At 44.7% G+C, this 22,490-nt stretch overlaps 1 protein-coding gene across 7 annotated transcripts in view; it reads right to left on the minus strand.

The window, feature by feature from the left end:
- The window catches only part of LYN (LYN proto-oncogene, Src family tyrosine kinase), a 127,318-nt gene that overhangs the window by 36,560 nt on the left and 68,268 nt on the right, over positions 1 to 22,490 (minus strand). For all 7 annotated transcript variants that reach the window (XR_008292805.1, XM_027042887.2, XM_027042888.2 and 4 more), the window contains exons 9-10: positions 10,028 to 10,210; positions 7,615 to 7,691 (exon numbers count right to left, since the gene is read on the minus strand). Coding sequence is in view for 6 of the 7 variants with exons in the window: in XM_027042887.2 (XP_026898688.1) it covers positions 7,615 to 7,691; positions 10,028 to 10,210 (260 nt within the window). In the remaining variant the exon portion in view is untranslated. The remainder of the gene's footprint in view (positions 1 to 7,614; positions 7,692 to 10,027; positions 10,211 to 22,490) is intronic.

Below are 22,490 nucleotides of genomic sequence, written 5' to 3' on the forward strand. Positions count from 1 at the left end.
CGCCCGTCCCAGAAAGGCCTCGCCATATTCCTATTTGCACCCCTGCTGTGCGGTGCCCTCCACTGCTGTTACTTCTCTGCCAGGCTGCTCTCTGTACATGTTTGTGGCCGAAGAAGAGGGAGGTTTCCCAAGGGGGTGGCGGAAACACGGGGAGCGTAAGCCAAGGGCTTCAAAGACCGACTGGAATGCGCACTCTGCTGCTCCTTTCCGAGTGCTCCCGTCTCCACTTCTGAATTGTGGGCAGCCGCTCACAAACTGTGTCCACCTCTAAACGGCTTCAATTTAATGCTGGCCTTGCACTCCATGAGGAGTCCCTAGACAGGAAATTATCCCGTGGCTTACACTAGCACTGACCAGAAATTGCCGCCCCTGGACAAAATAATACCAAGATACGAGGCAGATCTGGCAGGCAGACCAGAGGGGCAGCTTCCTCCCCTTTACATGAGCTTAAAGCCTCTTCCTGCTGCTACAAAGTTTTCCCATCAAAATTAAAACAAGAGTAACAGCTAGTTCATGGCCCCTCTGCTTCAATATGCTAAACATCCCTGCCCCCACCCCCCCACCAAAGTGGGGAAAAAGAGTTCCCATTTGACACCATTTTTAAATGACAGTTTCCCATTCTTCAGACGGAAGAACTTTTTCAGACGGAAACTGCGTAGGGTCCAGTTTTGCAATTCTGACAGTCACTCTGGTTTCACGTGTCCATTCTGTAAGTTTTCACAGCCAAAGTTCAAGTCTTGGGCCCAAAGCTCACTATGCAAAACACCTTCCTCTGATACGTTCATATTCCTTTCTTTAGAGCAAGGTCAAACTCCTGTATCAGTGTCCTCCGAATACACGCAAAATCATTACTTAGACTTTCAGGTGATGATTCACATAGATATTCTTGGTAGATTTTCTTAGTCAGTCGTGGAATTTTAGCGCTGGGGCATCAGGATGCGGGAAACCTAATCTGTGCCTCTCACTTCGCAGATGAGGGCCCGGCCTGTGAAAGGATTTTCCCCAGGCAGGGCCAGGTTTCCCAGCCCTCGGCTCCATGCCTTCTCTGTTGGCATCACCAAGAGTGCCATCTGCAAAATGAGTGATGTTTCTCGTATTCTGGACAAAGAGTTAACCACCACCTCTAGATTTTATGCTGGGATTTACAGTCCAAACCCTGGCTCCTTAGTTTTTCGTTTGGAGAGAAAGGGTGGGGGGGGGGGGAGCAAATGAGGGGCAGAGAGAGAGTGAGAGGGAGAGAGAGACCAGGGCTACTTAGTAATAATGCACACTGAGTCACTACCACGCCCCATCAGCCAGCACAGCCTGCGGCACGGAATAAAGAATTGGCAACACGGGGCCTCGATCTAGAATTGTGCGTGAGAAGTGAGACCAAATGTGGGGTGGAGAGGGGATCTGGCCTCAGGGATGCAGTGCAAACCACGTCTGTGACCCGCGATCTCCCCTCGCCGCTGAATCTGATTCAACACGTCCACTGGAATCCTTCCTCCAGTCTGAGTAAATGAAACGTGATGACACTATCCATCGAGGGTTGATTAATGATGGTTTGGAAAACAGAGGAGTTGTTTCATTCCCTTGCGCTGGGGGAAGGGGAGGGAAGGCTGGCCGTGAGTGGCGGAATGAGAGCCTAACTTATCTTGCAGGCTCTTTACGAAGAGGTAGAGCGAGGAGACACATTACCTGACGGTATCGACAGACACGGTAGAAACTTCAGAAACTCCCCTCCAGGCACCGCAGACCTCATTTACCACCAAGAGACTGGTGGGTCCCAGGTGATTGCTACGGATTCCCAGTCTATGCCTTGTTTTCTCAGGCAGCAGATCCTATGATGAGGGGGAACTCAAAAAAGCTCTGATGGCAAAAGGCCTTCCCACTCAAAAAGGTTGAGAATGACACGGACAGATTGCCTGCCTTCCTCAGTCTACCAATTTCCAATATAAAACGCAGCTTAAGCGTAACATAGAGGGCAAAATATATTTAAGCACGATCACTATGTGATAAAACTGTAATCTCTGATAATAGAGATTGCGGGGGCGGGGAAAGAAAGCCAGGTATCATTAATTCTGATAAGCAATACCCATCCAGTGGGTAAAGATGAGTATTGGCACAGTGTGGGGTACAAAACAATCCTAGGGCAACTCTGATCTTGGCGTCTGAGCGTGAGACGGTGCAGAGGAAAGAGCAAGTTATCTAGAGTCAGAAGACCCAGGACAGAGTCCAGCACTTCCAGCCACTGGCTCTGTAACCTTAGACAAAGCCAAGGTCACCTCCTCATTTGTGACATGTGGTAACTACCGATAAAAATGCCTTCAAGATAGTTGGGCTCAAATCAGATAATGGACACAGAGGTGCTTTATCAAATGGAAGGGAGTTAAAGAAACGTTACTTGTGGCCATTATTGGAGTCCAAGCCTTGACTTTTCTATTTTTATTGCACAACTGTCCATTTCAGTTTTCCTAACTTCTGTACTTCAGTGATGTTGCCACCAAAGAACTAGGAATGCTTTGGTTCACCTGACCTGAATTACAAGATGATCTCTGACCTCCATCTTGCAACTGTGAATCTCCTGCTTCTCTCCCCTCCCCACTCCTGTGTACAAGTCTTCGATTCCATTTCCGCTTCCGTTGCAGGGAATCCCCACAGATTTCAACCCCCTGGCTTTTCAAGTTCATTTTTCTTCTCTTCCAGCAGGCAAAAGGCTGGAAGGGAATTAGGCAGTCTCTCTGCCCTGAAAGTATCCAGCTTCCTCTGCAAAGGGGGGATTTTCTGATTTTAGCACAGAGCGTACAACATCGCTTCCTTTCCTACAAGAAAAACACTGCTGCAGCTGCCTTCGTTGAGATTTCTTCCTCTCCACTAAATGCAGAGGAAGGCCAGTGAGCTAAGAGATGGGTTGCACAAGGTGAATTACACTTGGGCTCGCAAGAGCTTTTTAGGACTCATCCTGAGACAGGAAGTGATGACATCAGCTCTCACATGAACCGAGAGGATATCATGTGCACTCACCCACTTCCTGTCTCGACTGGCTGAAGGGGAGGTTGCCTAGGGGAAAGTAGAGCTTGGGGAAGTAGGTCGCGGGGAGAGGGAAGAAGAGGCTGAGAAGAGGCTGTGAGAAAAGTCCCAGTGTTGCCCCTTATCCCCACTCCCTCTTCCCTCCGGGGCTGAGATGAAGCAACTGCTTTATTTCTACTCTCAGTCCCTCACTGCGAAAACCAGCTGAATTTAACTGTGTCCTCTTGTGCTCTTTGATGCTATGATAATGCTAATATGAGAAAGTACAAACTACAGCCTGCTAGTTGTTGAGAGTCCACATGCCAAATGGACTTCCATGATTCTCCTAAAGTCAAGTGGAGGAAGGCACGGAAAGGATCGATTATTAGGTACGGGCACCAAGTGTCCTCTATCACCTTGGGCCATCGTATTTATTACTCTCATCCATTATGGAGAGGCAGCAGAGTTAACTGGTTGCACACGATGGAGAGGAAAAGGAGGAAAACTTCAGAGATGACTTTTTGTATAAAGAGATCACTTCAGACCGGTCACAAAGGGAATTGACGGTGGTCAATTGGTGCATTGACCAATTGGATGGGAAAAGGTTGGATGGTGATTGGGCGGGCTCAACAGAGAGCCGATTTCAGACTGAGACCGAGGTGTGCAGGCCCCCACTGCTTGTTGCCAAGGTTCAGGCCCTTTTCTCACGTTATTGATATCATAACAAGAAAAGTCACAAGCAAACGAAGCAGATAATAATCAAAGGTGGGGCAACATATGGTCTGGGAGGTCCACCTTGAGAGAAGGACTGGGGAAGAGTGTGGGTGAGGTATACACCATGAACAAAGATGAACTTGAACTACTGGCACCTCATGAAGATAAAAAGCTCCTGCGCTGCAAAGGAAACAATCAACAGAACTCAAAGGCAACCGACGGAATGGGAAAAGATACTTGCAGATGACATATCAGACAAAGGGTTAGTATCCAAAATCTATAAAGAACTCACCAAACTCCACACCCGAAAAACAAATAATCCAGTGAAGAAATGGGCAGAAGACATGAATAGGCACTTCTCTAAAGAAGACATCCAGATGGCCAACAGGCACATGAAAAGATGCTCAACGTCACTCCTCATCAGGGAAATACAAATTAAAACCACACTCAGATATAACCTCACGCCAGTCAGAGTGGCCAAAATGAACAAATCAGGAGACTATAGATGCTGGCGAGGATGTGGAGAAACGGGAACCCTCTTGCACTGTTGGTGGGAAGGCAAACTGGTGCAGTCACTCTGGAAAACAGTGTGGAGGTTCCTCAAACAATTAAGAATAGATCTACCCTATGACCCAGCAATAGCACTGCTAGGAATTTATCCAAGGGATCCAGGAGTGCTGATGCATAGGGGCACTTGTACCCCAATGTTTATAGCAGCACTCTCAACAATAGCCAAATCATGGAAAGAGCCTAAATGTCCATCAACTGACGAATGGATAAAGAAGTCGCAGTTTATATGCACAATGGAATACTACGTGGCAATGAGAAAGAATGAAATATGGCCCTTTGTAGCAACATGGATGGAACTGGAGAGTGTGATGCTAAGTGAAATAAGCCATACAGAGAAAGACAGATACCATATGTTTTCCTTATGTGGACCCTGAGAAACTTAACAGAAGTCCATGGGGGAGGGGAAGGGGAAAAAAAAAAAGTTAGAGAGGGAGGGAGCCAAACCATAAGAAACTCTTAAAAACTGAGAACAAACTGAGGGTTGATGAGGGGTGGGGGGAGGGGAAAGTGGGTGATGGGCATCGAGGAGGGCATCTGTTGGGATGAGCACTGGGTGTTGTATGGAAACCAGTTTGACAATAAATTTCATATTAAAAATAAATAAATAGAATAAAATAAAGTAAAACAAAACTCAGAGAACTTAAAAAAAAAAAGATGAACTCAAAATGAAATTGTATTTGGTGAATGAATTTTGTGCTGAACCACATGCTTTGCGACAACCCCAGGCGCTGCTGACCCGCTGACTCTCCCATTGACACTTAACTCCCCAGGCACTTAAATTAGATGTCCCACCAGTTCTACCCAGTGGTCACGGCTGGGAAAGAAACTCTGGGCTGGGGAACAAGAGCTCATCCAGCAGAAGCTGGATTTGCAAAACTCCTTTGGTGGTGGCTTCGATTATCCCAGGCCCCTCCTCTCATGGGGGGTGGGGTGAGGGGCGGGGGGAAGGGCTCAGCCCTATCCCAGTTGACCGAGGAGTCAACTGAAGCCACCTGGAACCTACGATTTGAAAGTCATGGTCAATGCCAGGCTCTGAGATAATCTTCCTTGCAAACTTCAAAGCTTTAGAAAGTACCTTTCTCTCCCAACTCATTTGTAAGCTAGAAAAACGTACCTTTTTTAGTAATAGTAGTAATTTACCAAGTTAAAGAATAGGTACAGAGACCCTGAGTCTCTTAAAGCTTTAACTACGTCAAGATAAAGTTTTATAAGGTAAGCCAAGTAAAATCAAATAAAAAATACTCATGTGATGGGGCGCCTGGGTGGCTCCGTTGGCTAGGTGTCCGACTTCAGCTCAGGTCATGATCTCACAGTTCGTGAGTTCGTGCCCCTCATCAGGCTCTGTGTTGACAGCTCAGAGCCGGGAGCCTGCTTCGGATTCTGTGTCTCCCTCTCTCTCTGCCCCTCCCCTGCTCACGCTTTGTCTCTCAAAAATAAATAAACATAAAAAAAATACTCATGTGACAAAATAAAGTCCTTCTCCAGGTACAGTACACACCCTGACGTGCATAATTTCTCTATAACTGTAGACCCTATATTACCCCATAGAACTGTAGGCACAGATCAGACCCTCAGTTGCACTTGAACTATAACCGCTCAGGCCTCCAGGCCAAATGTCCCACTTCTCCATATCCCTGTCAGCAACCTTCCCCCTCTGAGAAGCAGGTGCAACAAACCTTCACTACACTCAAGTGTCTCTCATCCACTGGGGACGCCTAAATCACTGCCTCCTTTATCTACGTCAAGTATGACACAAGTACATCAACTTCTGCTTTCTCATTTTCTGCCTCCCTATCTACCTAGCATCTAGAGCCGCGTCCATCCAAGTGATCTTTCCTCTTACTGCAGAACAGTGGTTTTCAAACTGTGGTCCTGGAACCCTTGCAGTCCCACAGAGCCTCTCACAGGGCCCAGTGTGCAGAGCTTGAGCGAAGGGTTAAAAAGTCAGGGCTGCTGGACTCTTTCCCTCCCCCAGCTCTACCACAGCGATCTTGCTTCTTTCCACCTTAGACACTGGGGTGCCAGATCACCTTTGAATGTCCTACTCAGATAAGAAATCTGCTAAGGCTGTCAAGTTCAGGGAGAGGAGATGGGGCCCGAGCATGAGGACTTCGTCACGCACCTTTACTGGAATGATGGGGACTGTCATCCCCAAGGTGACCTCAGCTTCCCCCAACAGGCTGCGATGTGCCTGTATCCACGCCAGTCTGTGGTGAGATTAGACCCCCAACAACATCACCTTAAAGTAGGAATTAGCATTCCCATTTGACGGGCCGATACACCAACCCAAAGAGGCAAAGGACTTCCTGGGTGGTTATGGCTATCGAGTCCCGACACACACGAGCCTTCGGATGTTGAACCCCAGCTCTGCTCACAATCTTCTACTGCAGAATGCGTATTCTGACGCTCTCTTACTTGGAGTACTTCACCTGCACACTCATTCCTTTGATCTCATCCTCCCCAGAAGGCCTTATCAACTTCCCGACTTAAAGAGGGTCGGAGGGAAGAAACCGAGTGAGAAACGAAGATCAAGAAGGCCACCCTTACCTGAAACTTCTAGAAACCTCCTGTGCTACCTCAGGCTTTATGGCACGTGGCCTTCCCAGCATGAACTACCCACGGCCAGGATTTAGAAACAAAACAAGCCAAGTACGTAACGTGCCGACCAGACACAATCAAACTATTAAAAGTCAGCAGCTGGCATCATCCGGACGTGCGTTTCCTGGACACATCGGGCATACTGCTGGGTTTCAGGTGACGTCCCTCTGCCCTTAAATGCCCTCCAGGAAACGTGTGCTCCCAAACTAAACACATTTGCCACTTCTAGGCTAGTACTAGAAATATTACGAATGAGTATTTCTTAGAATCCTAAAGACACAGCCAACAAGAAGGACGAGACGGGGGGGAGATAAGGAGCTCCCTCTGCACGAATACTAAGGACTTCGAAGTTTCCGTACCTTAGGTTAGTACCTGAAATACCACCATGCATCACTTAGAATGCGCTGTGCTTATGTCGCGTGGGACTGCATTTCCAAAACGCAGAACAAAGTGACCACTTCAGCTGCGTTTTTCTATAGCTGGTGCAGAAGTGAACGGAAGTATAAGGGGCTGACTTGTTTTAGGGCAGACGACACCCCAGCCAGAGCTCAACACACGCACAAATGCCTTCAGTGTGAAACACGCATTACTGTCTTCAGGGAAGCGTGCCCTGGAAGGTCTTTTTCTCAGAACCGCTCCTGGGAAGCATTCAAGGAAAATGCCTTCTCCCGGGAACATCGCGACTCTGATGCAAGGCGGTCTGCGTGAATTTACAGACACCCTGGGTTTTTAATACTTCACCTGAGCAGAGAAGTCAATGAGCTTTGGAAGCAGGACTTTGCCCCCTTCGTCACTCTTCAGGAAATCCAGCAGACTGCCTGTTGATAGAGAGGAACAAGTCGGGGTAGTTCAAACACACAAGACCAACATCCGAACACAAGTCAAACAATCATTCCTATTAGCGGGGGAACCCACGGAATGACGGCCTTGACAATGCTGTATGGCCACTGTGCCTTTTTCTTGAAGTTGGTCATACCCAGTCCCCTCTAAGCTGCTCCCTTTGACCTGATGGGAAATGTGTGTGGTCCAGGTAAGAAAGGCCGATGGGGGACATGGTTTTTCTGGCTCCGGGTGACCGAGAGCACGCATCTCAGAGCACTTTGCACCTGGCACCACGATACACTTAGTGCAGCTGCCGAATCCTCAGAGCTTCTCAGGGACGGGCGTCAGCAAGTCCTCATGGCCGACCTGCCTGCGGCAGGCACTGGGCTGGGCTCACTCCTATCTGTGTCCAGCAAAAGCACAGAGCTCAGCACAAGCTACAGATGCTCATGAGTGTCTGATGAACATACCGTGCTCTGTACCTAAAAGAAAGTTTGTCGATAACCTCCCCCCCAACCCCGCCCGGCTTCCTATGGCATCATCTCTAAAACAAGACCTGCGTTCTCCCCTAGAACTTGAAGTGTCAGCCTTAGGCAAGTTGCTTACCTGTAACGTCTTAGTCCCTGTACAGCGGGCACAGCCTACCAGCTATTATCAGGGTCCTCGTAAGGACAGATTTAAAACACGTGCCATGGTGCCTGGTGGGTAGTAAGCGCTCAATAAATGTTCTGCTGCCTCATCCACAGCATAGAACAATGGTACTTAGCCCTCAGATTGCTAAGAAGACCAGGCGAGATCACCCGGGGAAGGCAGCAAGGACAATCTGGTATACAGTAAGTACTCAATAAAGGCTAAGCATCGCTATGTGGATAAACTCCTGTTTACAGTTACGATCCCAGATGCTACCGGCTGATTAATTCAACACGTATTTACTGAACTCCTACAAAGTGTCTGATCCTGAGCCTGGTTTCTGGGTGACAGCAACCTAAGCCATAGGGACAAGGTATTTGGTTTTCGTTTCTAAACAATATCCTTTTTTGGAAGGACTCAGAGTGAGTAATGTTCTTTTTTAACATTTTTTTTTTTTTTAATTTTTGAGAGAGCAAGATGGAGCACGAGAGTGGGGGAGGGGCAGAGAGAGAGAGTGGGGGACACAGAACTCAAAGCAGGCTCCAGGCTCTGAGCTGTCAGCACAGAGCCTGACACGGTGCTCAAACTCATGGACTGTGAGATCATGACCTGAGCCAAAGTCGGACACTTAACCGACTGAGTCACCCAGGTGCCCCAGACTGACTAATATTCTGAAATATTTATATATATTAAATAAGCAAATATAACGTTCATCTTTCTATTCAGCTACGACATTACACTATAGTCTCCATCAAGCATGAGATGATTGTTAATTCTCTATTATGTATGTTTCTTTCTTTTCTTCCTTCGTTCCTTCTGAAGATTTTTAAAGAACCATTTGGCAGTTTGTTAGTATCTCTAACCGAACAGAGGAAGGATGATAACTCAAACCCTGTTATCTGAAGGTAACCTCAGTGGGAGAAAACGTGGTTGCTGGAAACCTCTTCGTTCAGTGATTCTGATACATAGGAATTTAACTTCCAACAGTTTAAAAAATGTTAACATTTTTGAAACTTAAAAAAATTTATTTCAATGTTTATTTATTTTTGAGAGACAGACAGATAGAGTACGAGTAGGGGAGGGGCAGAGAGAGAGAGAGAGAGAGAGAGAGAGAGAGACAGACAGACAGACAGACAGACACAGAAGCCGAAGCAGGCTCCAGGCTCTGAGTTGTCAGCACAGAGCCCAGTGTGCGGCTCGAACTCACGAACTGTTGAGATCGTGACCTGAACAAAAGTCTGACACTTAACCAACTAAGCCACCCAGGTGCCCCAAAATGTGAGCATTTTAAAGTGACACCCTGAACATTAAAAAATGCTAAAGAGGAAAATGACTCGTTTTAGGATTTTAAGAATTCCCGTTTTAAATATATAACAAAAATACTCCTATTTGAAATAGATTTTTTTTTGACAAATATTTATTAGGGGCCTACGACGTATTGCGTGCTATTCTTGTGGCTAATATGTATATGAAGACAAATGCAGAGAAGATAGACTATGTATTATTTCTATAATTCAGGTAATATTTATAACATGTCTCATGAGGTGGTTTGTGAACATGCTCTGCTTTCCCACATTTTCTCATTTTTCCGTGGTGAGGCCGCTGTCTTAGAATTAAAACTGAACATTCTTTGAGCATTTAAGCGTTTTGCTTTGGGAGCGTCAAGCCTCTTAAAAGCACGGGGTCAGGGGGACGTGCTCACCCTTGGCCATGTATTCAGTGATGATGTAGATAGGCTCCTCTCTGGTGACCACGGCATACAGCCTCACCAGCTTGTCATGCTGAAGGGTCTTCATGAGGTTGGCCTCCTCCAGGAACGCTTGCACAGACATGGTGCCTGGTTTCAGGGTTTTTACAGCCACTTTGGTACTGTTGTTATAGTAACCTAGAAAGCAAGCAGAAGGGAGGGCAAGCTTTGTGACTTCAGCTTTATAGATCAAACTGAAAACCAAAAACTTTATGCAGAGTTCAAAGGAAATTTCGTCCTAGGTCGAAAAAACTTACACAAAACTCTCTACAGGGTTCACACGAGGGAAGGTTGAGTCAAGGGTGTGTGAGAATGTGAGACTTCTGTCTACCATCTTTACCAAAGAAATCTAAAATCGTCCCCCAAAGCAAAAAGTTTTCATAAAGCATTATTTAAAAAAACAAAAAAAAACCCTCTATATGCGGGGCACCTGGGTGGCTCAGTTGGCTAAGTGTCCAACTCTTGATTTAGGCTCGGGTCACGATCTCACAGTTTTTCTTGCAGGATCGAGCCCCGCATGGGGCTCCGTGCTGAGCATGGTTATTCACCCATAAACAAGAATGAAGTCTTCCCATTTGCAAGGACATGGGTGAAGCCAGGAGAGTATACAACTAAGTGGAATAAGCCAGAAAAAGACAAATGCCATATGATCTCACTCATATGTGGAATTTAAGAAACAAAACGAATGAGCACGGGAGAAAACAGAGAAAGAGACAAACCAAGAAATAGACTTTTCACTATAGAGAATAAACTGGTAGTTACCAAAGGGGAAGGGATTGCGGGATGGGTGACATAGGCAGTAGGGATTAAAGAGCACACTTACCATGGTAAAACAATTGTTTTGACTAAAATGTTAAAAAATTTAATACGGAGATCGTTACAAATTTGTTTCAAGGTTTATACATAGGTTTTCAGTGACACAAATGTATTTAATGAATGCAGAAAAGTCATAGGATACAAAGTTGATATACATAAATCTGTTGTATTTCTATACACTAATCATGAAGTAGCAGAAAGAGAAATTAGGAAAACAATCCCATTTACAATTTTATCAAAAAGAATAAATATCTGGAATAAATTTAACCAAGGAGGCAAAAGATCTGTACCCTGAAAACTATGAAACGCTGATGGAAGAAACTGAAGACGACACGAACGAATGGAAAGATACACCAGGGTCATGGATTAGAAGAATAATGTTGTTAAAATGTTCCCACTGTGCAAAGGAATCCACAGATTCAACGCAATCCCAATCCAAATGCCAACAGCATTTTTTACAGAACTAGAACAAGTAATCCTAAAATCCATATGGAACCACAAAAGACCCTGAATAGCCAAAGCAATTTTGAGAAAGAACAAAGCTGAAGGCATCGCAATCCCAGATTTCAAGGTACAGTACAAGGTTACAGTAATCAAAACTGTATGATGTTGGCACAAAAACAGACACACAGATCAATAGAATAGAAGAGAAAGCCCATAAATAAACGCATACTTACATGGTCAATTAATCTATGATAAAGTAGGCAAGAATATACGATGGGGACAAGATAGTTTTTACGATAAATGGGGTTAAGAACATTGGACAGTTACATGCAAAAGAATGAAACTAGACCACTTTCTTATACCATTAACAAAAAAAAGCCCTTCAAATAGATTGAAGACTTAAATATAAGACCTGAAACTATAAAATTCCTAAAAGAAAACATAGGCAGTCATCTCGTGGACATCAATCTTCACAACATCTTTATGAATAGGTCTCCTCAGGCAAGGAAAACAAAAGCAAAACTAAACTACGGGGGCCACACGAAAATAAACCGCTTGTGCACAGCAAAGGACACCAACAAAATGAGAAAACAGCCTACCGAATGGGAGGGGCGATTGACAAATGACACATCTCATAAGGGGTTAATACCCAAATATATAAGGAACTTCTACAACTCAACACCAGAAAAACCAAATAATCTGATTAAAAATGGGCAGGGGACCTGAACAGACATTTTTCCAAAAAAGACTTACAGATGGTCAACAAATGTATGAAAAGATGTTCAACATCACTAATCATCGGGGAAATGCAAATCAAAGCCCCCAATGAGACCTCACCTCACACCTGTCAGAACGGATGGTACCAAGAAGACATGAAATAACGAGCATTGGTAACGACGAGGAGGAAAAGGAGCCCTCATGCACTGTTGGTAGGAATGCAAACTGGTACAGCCACTGTGGAAAACAGTATGGAGTTTCCTAAAACAAACTGAAAATTGAAATACCATGTGATTCAGTCATTCCGCTTTTGGGTATTTACCCAGTGAAAATGAAAACATTAATTCTAAAAGATATATGCAACCCTATGTTTATTGCAGCATTACTTACAACAGCTAAGACATGGAAGCAACCTGAGTGCCCATCAGTAGATGAGTGGATAAAGAAGTGATACACACACACCCGACGCAATTTACTCAGCCATAAAAAAGAATGAGATCTTGCCGTTGGTAATAACACAGATGGGCCTAGAGGGCATTATGCTAAGGAAGTCAGACAGGGAAAGATAAATACCATAGGATTTCACTTATCTGTGGAATCTAAAAAAAAAAAAACAAAACAAAAAAACAAAAAACAAAATCAAAAACCAACGTAAAATAAATGAACAAACAAAAAAACCAAAAACAGACTCAACAGAGTACAAACTGGTGGTTGCCGGAGGGGAAGGGGTGCGGGGATGGGTGTTAATAGGTGAAGGGGATGAAGAAGTACAAACTTTCTGTTACAAAGTGAATAAGTCACAGACATGAGAAGTACAGCATAGGGACTCTCGTCAATAATACTGCAATTATGTTACTGTGGTGAACAGTGAGTGATGTACAGAATGGTCAGATCACTATGTTGTACCTCCGAAAGTAATGTAACATTGTGTGCCAAACTTCAATAATAAATGCAAAAAACAAACTAGATAAAATGCAAAAAAGGTTTCTATATAGATCCTCAGTGACATGACTGTATCAGTGGCAAAACAGAGCAAGAAAATACACTCTCTTTGACACCGACAAAGGACTGGTGTCCAGAATATACAAAGAATTCCTACAAATCAATAAGAAAAATAGAAAAATAGGCAGAGGCTTGAATGGGCATTTTGAAAAGAAGTCGTCCAAATGGCTGCCAAACGTGTAAAAGAACTCAGTCTTATTAGTAATCAGAGAAATGCAAATAAAGCTATAGGAAGAAGCCACCACCCAGCTTGACAAAAATCACAAAGCCTGACAACTTGAGTGTTGGTGAGCACATGACCATGATAGAGAGATTGGGGCAGCTCCCCAAGGCCTTCTGTGCTCTTTTCTGAGCATCAGTGAAATCGAGCCGTGAAGCTTGTCTTTAATAATATTCCCAGGGGCCCATGAAGGATGTTGACAGACCAGCCTCCTTTCAAGTGCAATCATTTGAGTATTGGCCACACCCTTCACCTCCCCACAGGCTGTGCTGACCTGTGGCCCACCTCCTTCTAGATACAATTCTGTTGATCAGGAAATGGCGTACTGAGAACTCTTGTATATATGACTGGGACAAGCACTTTGGAAACAAAGTTGGCAGTGTTTGGTAGAGTTGAAGATCCATACTCCCGTGATGCAGCAAAGTGACTCCTGGCCACCCTAGAAAAACTCATGGACCCTTGGTCCACTACAAAAAGGTTCCCAGCAGAATTGTCATTCATAGTTGCTGAAAACTGGGAACACGTCCAGCTTCATCAATAAATAGTGAAATCAGGGGCGCCCGGGTGGCCCAGTCAGTTGAGCATCCAACTTCGGCTCAGGTCACGGTCTCGCGGTTCATGAGTTCGAGCCCCGTATCAGTTTCACTGCTGTCAGCCAGAGCCTGCCTCGGATCCTCTATCCCATACACTCTGCCTCTCCCCCACTCTCTCTCTTTCTCTGCTCCTCCCCTGCTCACTCACCCTCGCTAACATTTAAAAGTAAATGGTGAAATTAATAGCTAAACCTCTCTACACCTTGAGTACAACACGATGCGCTATAGCGATGAAGGTAAATGAACTGTAGCCACACCCAAAAACATGGATGAAATCTCACAACTATAATGTGGAACAGAAGAGGCAAGACGTAAGAAAACGGTAGTTTTTTGGGGGTGCCTGGGTGGCTCAGTTGGTTAAGCGTCTGACTTGGGCTCAGGTCATGATCTCACGGTTCGTGGGTTCGAGCCTCGCGTCGGGCTCTCTGCTGACAGCTCAGAGCCTGGAGCCTGTTTCGGATTCTGTGTCTCCCTCTTTCTCTGCCCCTCCCCTGCTCACACCCTGTCTCTCTCTCTCAAAAATGAATAAACATTTTTTAAAAATTAAAAAAAAAATAAAAGGGTAGTTTTTGGTATGACTCATTAACATAAAGTTTAAAAACAGGCAAAACTACTATATTCTGGAGGATGCTCACCCCCATGTGCATAAGTAACAGAAGAATAAAGAAAAGGAAATTATCACAAAAGCCAGAATGGCAGCTGCCTTTGGGGGACGGTGAGGTTGTGGTTGGTAAAGGATAAGTGGGGGCTGCTGGGTGCTGGTAAGTTTCCACCATGTGGTCTCAGCGGTCACCGCACCAGTGTTCATTTTATAATTATTTGTGATATTGAACATTTGTGTTGTATACACTTTTCAGTCTGCCGGTTAGCTCACCCAGCAATAAAAGTGAAAGAAACAAACCCGCTCTCTCTCTGTCATCCAACAATGGAACTCACTGAGCCTTTTTACATAAATAAAATTATGGGTAAAGGATGAAGAAAAAAAATGCTTTCCAAGGGCAGGGGAAAAAGTTGTCAGGAAACAGCACTGCTGCTAAAGATATTAAAATTGCTGATAAGGAGGTTGAGATGAACGGTGAATAAAACGGTTCCACCAAGCACAGCTCAAGATTGCAGCAGCTTCCAAACTCACTGGTGTCTTGGGGCGGTGGTATTTAAACAAGAGGGCAGGTCTCCGACTTGCCCTAAAGGCATGATTTGTATTCAGCACTAAGGATCAGACTGTACTTTGCCGAGATATTCTCCCGTAGGGTACAGGTTCAATTAACCTAGTCATGGAGATTTGGGTCGGCATTACAGATAGACGATGATTTTTTTTTTTAAAAATCATTTGAGGGGGCGCCTGGGTGGCTCAGTCCATTGAGCATGTGACTCTTGATTTTGGCTCAGGTCACGATCTCATGATTCAGGAGATCGAGCCCCGTGCCAGGCTCTGTGCTGGCAGGTGTGGAGCCTGCCCGGGATTCTCTCGCTCTGTCGCTCGCTGCCCCTCCCCAACTCGCATGCGTGCCCCCTCTCTCTCTCAAAATAAATAAATGAACATTAAAAAAAAATCACTTGAAAGTGAAGAATTTCTTGAAGAGTGCCATTTTGGCACAGTTAAAGAAAGCTCGTGTGACACTTTGAGACAGCTCCACTTCCGGGTGTGACTAATTTGCTAAAAAGCTCCTAAGTACCGCAAAATGGAAGCTGGTTTTCACAAGAGACGCATGTGGTTGGTGTTGGCTGGTGATTAAATTTCAATGCAACTGGCTCAAAAATGTATCAGGCAACATTCAATGGAAAACAAGTTCCCTTTCTTCTACAAAGTCTCTTCGCAGATCGAGTGGCAACAGGAAACATCATCTTTGGCTTCACTGAGCAGTCAGTGCCCCTGGAATCCAACAATCCACGGGGGAAAACGTGTCACCAAGCCAGATGTCAAGAGGATCACATGAACGAGAGGAAACAGCTTGAGGGAGAAACTCCTTTCTTTTAGCCCCACCCTCTCCTCCCCTAAAGCAGGTCACTTCCTAGTATTTGTTTGTGCGTTGCAGACCAGAAAAATCTGGACCGTAAAATGTGACTGGTAGTCTATGAATGTCACAAAAATATGATTTTATTTGGTTGCCAGTGATACAATTTTTAATTTGTTCTACTTTTGCTATCAATGGGAAAAACTAGTCGGCTCATCTCTTGAGATCCAAAATCCCAAAAGAGAAATAAACTAAACTCAGGCAGCTCTAAATTGCAGACCTTGATTTTTACACCAACCCTTGGACAGATGGAAGGAGACACAGATACACCCAGGAGGGGGGGGGGGGATATCCTTTGACCTCTGATCCATAACATAGTGTCACCAATCATTTATTCTTTTGGTCTGATTCCCAGTATTCCTCTGCTAAATGCATTCAGCACATGGACATTACTTCAATAGCAAAGGAAGTGCTCCCTTGACAGCCAAACTCATAGAACCGTATCTGCAAAAGATCCCAGATCAAAATTTCTATTTTGCTCTTTTCTCTTTTTTTCCTTCTTTCTTTCCCTTCCTTCCCCACTTCCCTTCCTTCTTTCTCTTCCCTTCCTTCCTTTAATACAAGACTAGAGGAGAAAAGCATGATTAAAAAACAACTATCAACGTCAATATCCTGGCAAGGATATCATACTGTAGTTTTGCAAGATGTTACCACTGGGGGAAACTAGGTCAAGGTTACATGGGATCTCTTTGTACTATTTATGTATAGTACGTGTGTGTGTGTGTGTGTGTGTGTGTATATGTACATATATGTATATGTATATATATATATACACACACACGAATATTGAAAGAGAATTCATATGCCATACCATTCACCTATTTAAAGCATACAATTCATTGGTTTTTATATATTCAGAATTGTGGGCCCAGCAGCACAATCAAATACTGGGACGTTTTCATCACCCCCAAAAGAAACCCCATAGCCATTGACAGTTACGTCCCCATCCTCCTGGCCCCGCCACTAAGGCGGCCACCCATCTACTCGGAGTGATAGATTTGCCTATCCACAATACAAATGGGATCACTTAACACGTGGTCCTTTGTGTCTGGCTTCTGTCATTTAACACAGTGTTTTCAAGGGTCACCCACATGGTAGCATGTGTCAGCTACTTTATTCCTTTTTATTGTTGAATAATATCCTATTGGACAGAAACAGCACATTTTATGTATCCATTGCATGGATGGACATGTGGGTTGTTTATGGTCTTTAGCTATTATGAATAATGCTCTTACAAACATTCACCTAGAAGTGTTTGCACAGATATGTTTTAATTTGTGTATTATTTCTTACAGCTGCAGGTGAATCTATAATCATCGCAAAATCTAAAGTTTTTTTAATGTTTATTTATTTTGAGAGAGAGAGCACACATGAGCAGAGGAGGGGCAGAGAGAGAGGGAGAGAATCCCAAGCGGGCTCTGTGCTGCCAGCAGGGCTCGAACCCACAAACTGTGAGATCATGACCGGAGTCAAAAATCAAGAGTCAGAAGCTCAACTGAATGAGTCACCCAGGCGTCCCTCAAAATAAAAAGTTTAATTAAGAAATCCAGGAACAGGGGCACCTGGGTGGCTCAGCTGGTTAAACATCCAACTTCAGCTCAGGTCCTCATCTCACAGTTCCTGAGTTTGAGCCCCACGTCGGGCTCCGTGCTGACAGCTCGGAGCCCAGAGCCTGCTCCGGATTCTGTGTCTCCCTCTCTCTCTGCCCCTCCCCTGCTCATGCTCTCTTTCTCTCTCAGAAATAATAAATGAATAAACTTAAAACACACACACACACACACACACACACACACACACACACACACCTAGGAACAACGGGGCGCCTGGCTCAGTCAGCTAAGTGACCAACTTTGGCCCAGGTCATGATCTCGCGGTTTGAGCTTAATCTCCCTCTGTGCACAGCTCAGAGCCTGGAGCCTGCTTTGGATTCTGTGTCTCCCTCTCTCTCTCTCTGCCCCTTCCCTGCTCACGCTCTGTCTCTCGGTCTCTCAAAAGTAAACAAAACACACATAAAATTATTAGCAACTCTATTTAAACAATGAATTTTTCACAAGGCTTTTACCCCCTTTCAAAGAGTTTAAGTCAAAAGTAACACTTTGTATTTTTCAATGCCCCACTCTCCTCTCTTCTAAACTTCAGTTTCTCCCACCACCTGGGCACATGCTAGAATATGTTCTCTAAAGTCAGTGTGAATATTTAGCACGTGGCCAGTGGACGCCCATGAACAGGGAAGGGTGAGAAATGGGCAGGAAGCTTTAGTGTATCTAGAATTGCAGCGCAGCAGAGGTTTTCCGCATCTCAGAAGGACCAATGTGCCTGAGCTCCAGGTGACAATTTCAGCATAGCTTTGGGCCGCTCAGGGCAACACTGGGCCGTGAGCAGGTCTACTCGGCCGGGTGCGCCCCCCTTCCGCTGCTACCTCGCCCTTGACTTCCCACTAGCACAGCCCCTTGTCAATTTCAAATGGCACTTGTGATCGCCACCATCGCAAAGCTGGCGCAGTGGTTACCGTTCTACTGAAACATTATTTTATTTTTGAGAGAGACAGAGGCAGAGCGTGAGCAGGGGAGGGGCAGAGAGAGAGAGGGAGACACAGAATCCGAAGCAGGCTCCAGGCTCCAAGCTGTCAGCACAGAGCCCCACACGGGGATCGAACCCACAGACCGCGAGATCGTGACCTGAGCTGAAGTCGGCCGCTTTACCTGACTGAGCCACCCAGGCGCCCCAACTCTCAAGACAGTTTTAAGAAGATACAAGAGGACTATCATAAGGTCTTCCCCTCCAAGCGATAGCTTCCCAGACTACCAGACCTCACTCTTATCTCTTGGGGGCAAATGGCGTGTAGTTTGATCCCTTCCTCTTGGCTTCACAGCTGAACACAAGGAGGTCGGAACCAAATGCCATACTGTCCCTTCACACGCAGGGTTACTCTTTCAGAGGAGATGAGTACTCCCTGCTTAAGCTCCCTCTGCTTTTCCCCTCAAGTATGCAATTCCTTTGCCAAAAAATATTCACGGGAAAGTCGAACTGGATTATTTATAGTTTGAATTTCTGATTGAAAGTGGGGGAAAATCCACTAAAATATAGCTTCCCATGGCCATAGTCAAATACAGATAAGAAAAGTAGAGGGCACAGAACCATATTCTATAAGAAACATGTCAGGTATATAATCTCATGCTTCATTTCAGCAACTGAGAACATAGCTGTTTGCCCATTTTACTGATGAGGAAACCGAGGAGATCAAATTAATTTCTAAATAGCTCATTAGCAAGCGAGTCCAGGCCTCTGGGATGCCAGAGTGCCTGGCTTCTTCGCTACATTGAATGACTTTGGGCAAGTTGCTTATCTGAGTCTAGAGTCCTTGCTTATCCAACGGCGACAATAATTCCGATCTCGCAGACTTATTGTAATGAGTACGAGAGATAATCGAACACGTGCCCAGAGGGGGCCAGTGGACACCATGTCACTCGGACATTCCTTCCTCTCCTCCGTCCTTCTGCCTCCTTGTGCTCACGTCAATCATCTCCTCCCCATTCAGAGTCATAGTAAATACAGGGAGGAAAGAGCGTTCAGATGGCCAGGGGGAGAAGGCAGGTCCCTGGGTCCCTAGGGAGCCAGCGGGGTTGGAGAAGTCACATTTGCGAGAGTGTGGAGGAGGGCAGGGACAGCTTCCTTTTAGAGAAGTTATGGTTTCTGAGACGGAAGAGAATTGAAAATGAGAAGATAATGCTGGAACCATTTGGGGAAAGCTCTTTTGGAGCAGAAGCTATTTACATGATCTTAATCTCCTCACAGATTATTCATTAATTACGAAAGGGAATTGAAAACTAATATTTACAATGGAGATATCTGGTGCACTTCATCAAAACCAAACAGACCGTCAGCAATGATGGAATCAACTAATATTCTGTGCCTCCTGGTAGATGCCCTGAGGACACAGCATCGCTTAGTACTTGGATACTACTTACGCACGAAGGCATCGTGGGAGCCAAATCATGAAACCATCCAAATGAGGGACAGTCTACAAAACAAATGACCCAGGTTCTATAAAATGTCAGTGTCAAAACGGATGAAGGGCCAAGGGACTGTTCCAGATCAAAGGATAGCGAAGACATGCCAACTAAATGCAAATATATAATCCTAGGGAGCTCAAGGCTATTACTGGGACCAGCTAGAGAAATCCTGGACTCTATGAGATAATCATATGCATCAGTGTTAGATTTCCTGAACGTGGCCAACGTATCATGTCAGATCACAGCCCTGCTCTCAGGAGACACATGTTTTAGTATTTAGGAGTGCAAAGTCATCATATCTGCAACTCACTCACAAGTGGTCCAACAACAACAACGAAAATAAAACGTGTATGTATATGTGTGTGTATCTATAAAAAAAGATCAAGCAAACATAGCAAACTACTAACTAGTAAACTCAGGTGAAGGGTTTGCAATGTTTCTTGTACTATTCCTGCCCCTATTCTGTACCTATTAAGAAATAAATACAAATACCTCAGGGGAATAAAGTAGGTGGCTTTTTTTTTTTAATGAGCAGATAACAGTTTGATGATTCCTTAAAAAGTTAGTAATAGAATTGCCACATGGCCCAGCAGTTTCACTCGTAAAAGAATGTATGTACCCAAGAGAAATGAGACTATTGGTCTATACAATCTGTACATGAACGTTCATAGCAGCATTATTCACAATAGCCAAAATGTAGAAACAACCCGAATACCCATCAACAGATACACAGATAAACAAATCGTGCTATATCCATACAATAGAATTGGGCGCCTGGGTGGCCCAGTTGGTTAAGCGTCCGACTCTCGATTTTCGCTCAGGTCACAATCTCACTGTTCGTGAAATCAAGCCCCATGTTGTCGCGCTCTGCTCTGTCAGCTTGGGATTCTCTGTCTCCCTCTCTTTCTGCCCCTCCTCCGCCCGCACACAAGCACATACTCTTCTCTCAAAATAAACAGACTTTCAAAAAAGCGAGAATACTGGGGTGATTGGGTAGCTTAGTCAGTTAAGTGCTCGACGTCAGCTCAGGTCACGATCTCACAATTGGGGAGTTTCAGCCCCAGGTCAGGCCCTGTGCTCACAGCGCAGAGCCTGGGACCTGCTTCGGATTCATTGTCTTCCTCTCTCTGCCCCTCCCCTGCTCGTGCTCCGTGTCTCTCTCTCTCTCTCTCAAAAACAAACATTAAAAAAAATTTTTTTTAAAAAAGAGGGATTATTATTCACCCATAAAAAGGATAAAATTCTGACAAATGCTATAATGTGGCTGAACCTTGAGGACATTATGTTAAGTGATGGAAGCCAGTCACAGAAGGGCAAATATTGTACAATTCCACTTCCATGAGGTACCTAGACTAGTCAGATTCATAGAGACAGAGTAGAATGGTGGTCGCAAGTGTCTGGGGGCAGGAGAAATGGGGATTGACTACTAATGGGTACAGCGCTTCCTTTTAGGGTGGTGAAAATATTTTGGAACTCGATAGAGGAGGAGGTTGCACATCGATGTGAATGTAGTACATGTCACTGAACATTGTTCACTTTAAGATGATTGATTTTATGTTACACAGATTTTTACCTCCATAAAAAAGAGAAGAGCAGAAGAGAAAGGGGGAATTTGATACCATGACCTGAGCCACAGAGTAGGAGTAAGAAGAGGCCACATCTGCAGCCACCACTCACACCCAGGAATCTGATGACTGGGATGGAAATGGCATGTCCAATATGAACTACTGACTGGTTCTGAAATATGACAACCAAGATGGAGAATTATAATTTACCCGAATTCCATAGTATGTTCACAGACTTCCAGTGCAGTGAGAATTCATCATATGCTGGGTCAGTGTCTACCATATTTATTAATTGTTTTTCACTTTTTAAAATTTATTTTCGATTTTAATTTACATCCAAATTAGTTAGCATACAGTGCAACAATGGTTTCAGGAGTAGATTCCTTAATGCCCCTCACCCATTTAGCCCATCCCCCCTTCCACAACCCCTCCTGTAACCCTCTGCTTGTTCTCCATATTTAAGAGTCTCTTCTGTTTTGTCCCCCTCCCTGTTTTTATATCATTTTCGCTTCCCTTCCCTTACGTTCATCTATTCTGTGTCTTAAAGTCCTCATATGAGTGAAGTCATATGGTATTTGTCTTTCTCTAATTTCACGTAGCATAATACCCTCCAGTTCCATCCACAAAGTTGCAAGGTCTGCCATATTTAAAACATGCTTCAACTAAAGCAGCACCAGCAGGATTTCGTAGGCAATACTCTGATCCCAGGGGCCAAGATTTTAGAGGAGAAACCTCTCCCCCTCACAGACCCCTGGGTGGGCAAGTGAAATGTCTATATAGCTACAGCAGGCTGAAAGAGTCTCTAGTTTCTGCCCGGCTGGGACTGCACAGTATTAAAAGCTGCTACCCCCTTTTCTCTCTAGAAATCATAGCTGCTTTCACTCACATAAAGCTGGCACAGAAAAAGTGACCCAATAAGATGTGTATGACCTCACATGTTATGCTTAACAAGAGTAACTGCATTTTCAGTTAGAACCTTGAGGGGGACATGAACTTTTTTTAAAAAAAGGTCTTAAAAATTCTATCACAAAAG

This window comes from Acinonyx jubatus, chromosome F2 (assembly GCF_027475565.1).
Source record: "Acinonyx jubatus isolate Ajub_Pintada_27869175 chromosome F2, VMU_Ajub_asm_v1.0, whole genome shotgun sequence".
Lineage (NCBI taxonomy): Eukaryota > Metazoa > Chordata > Mammalia > Carnivora > Felidae > Acinonyx > Acinonyx jubatus.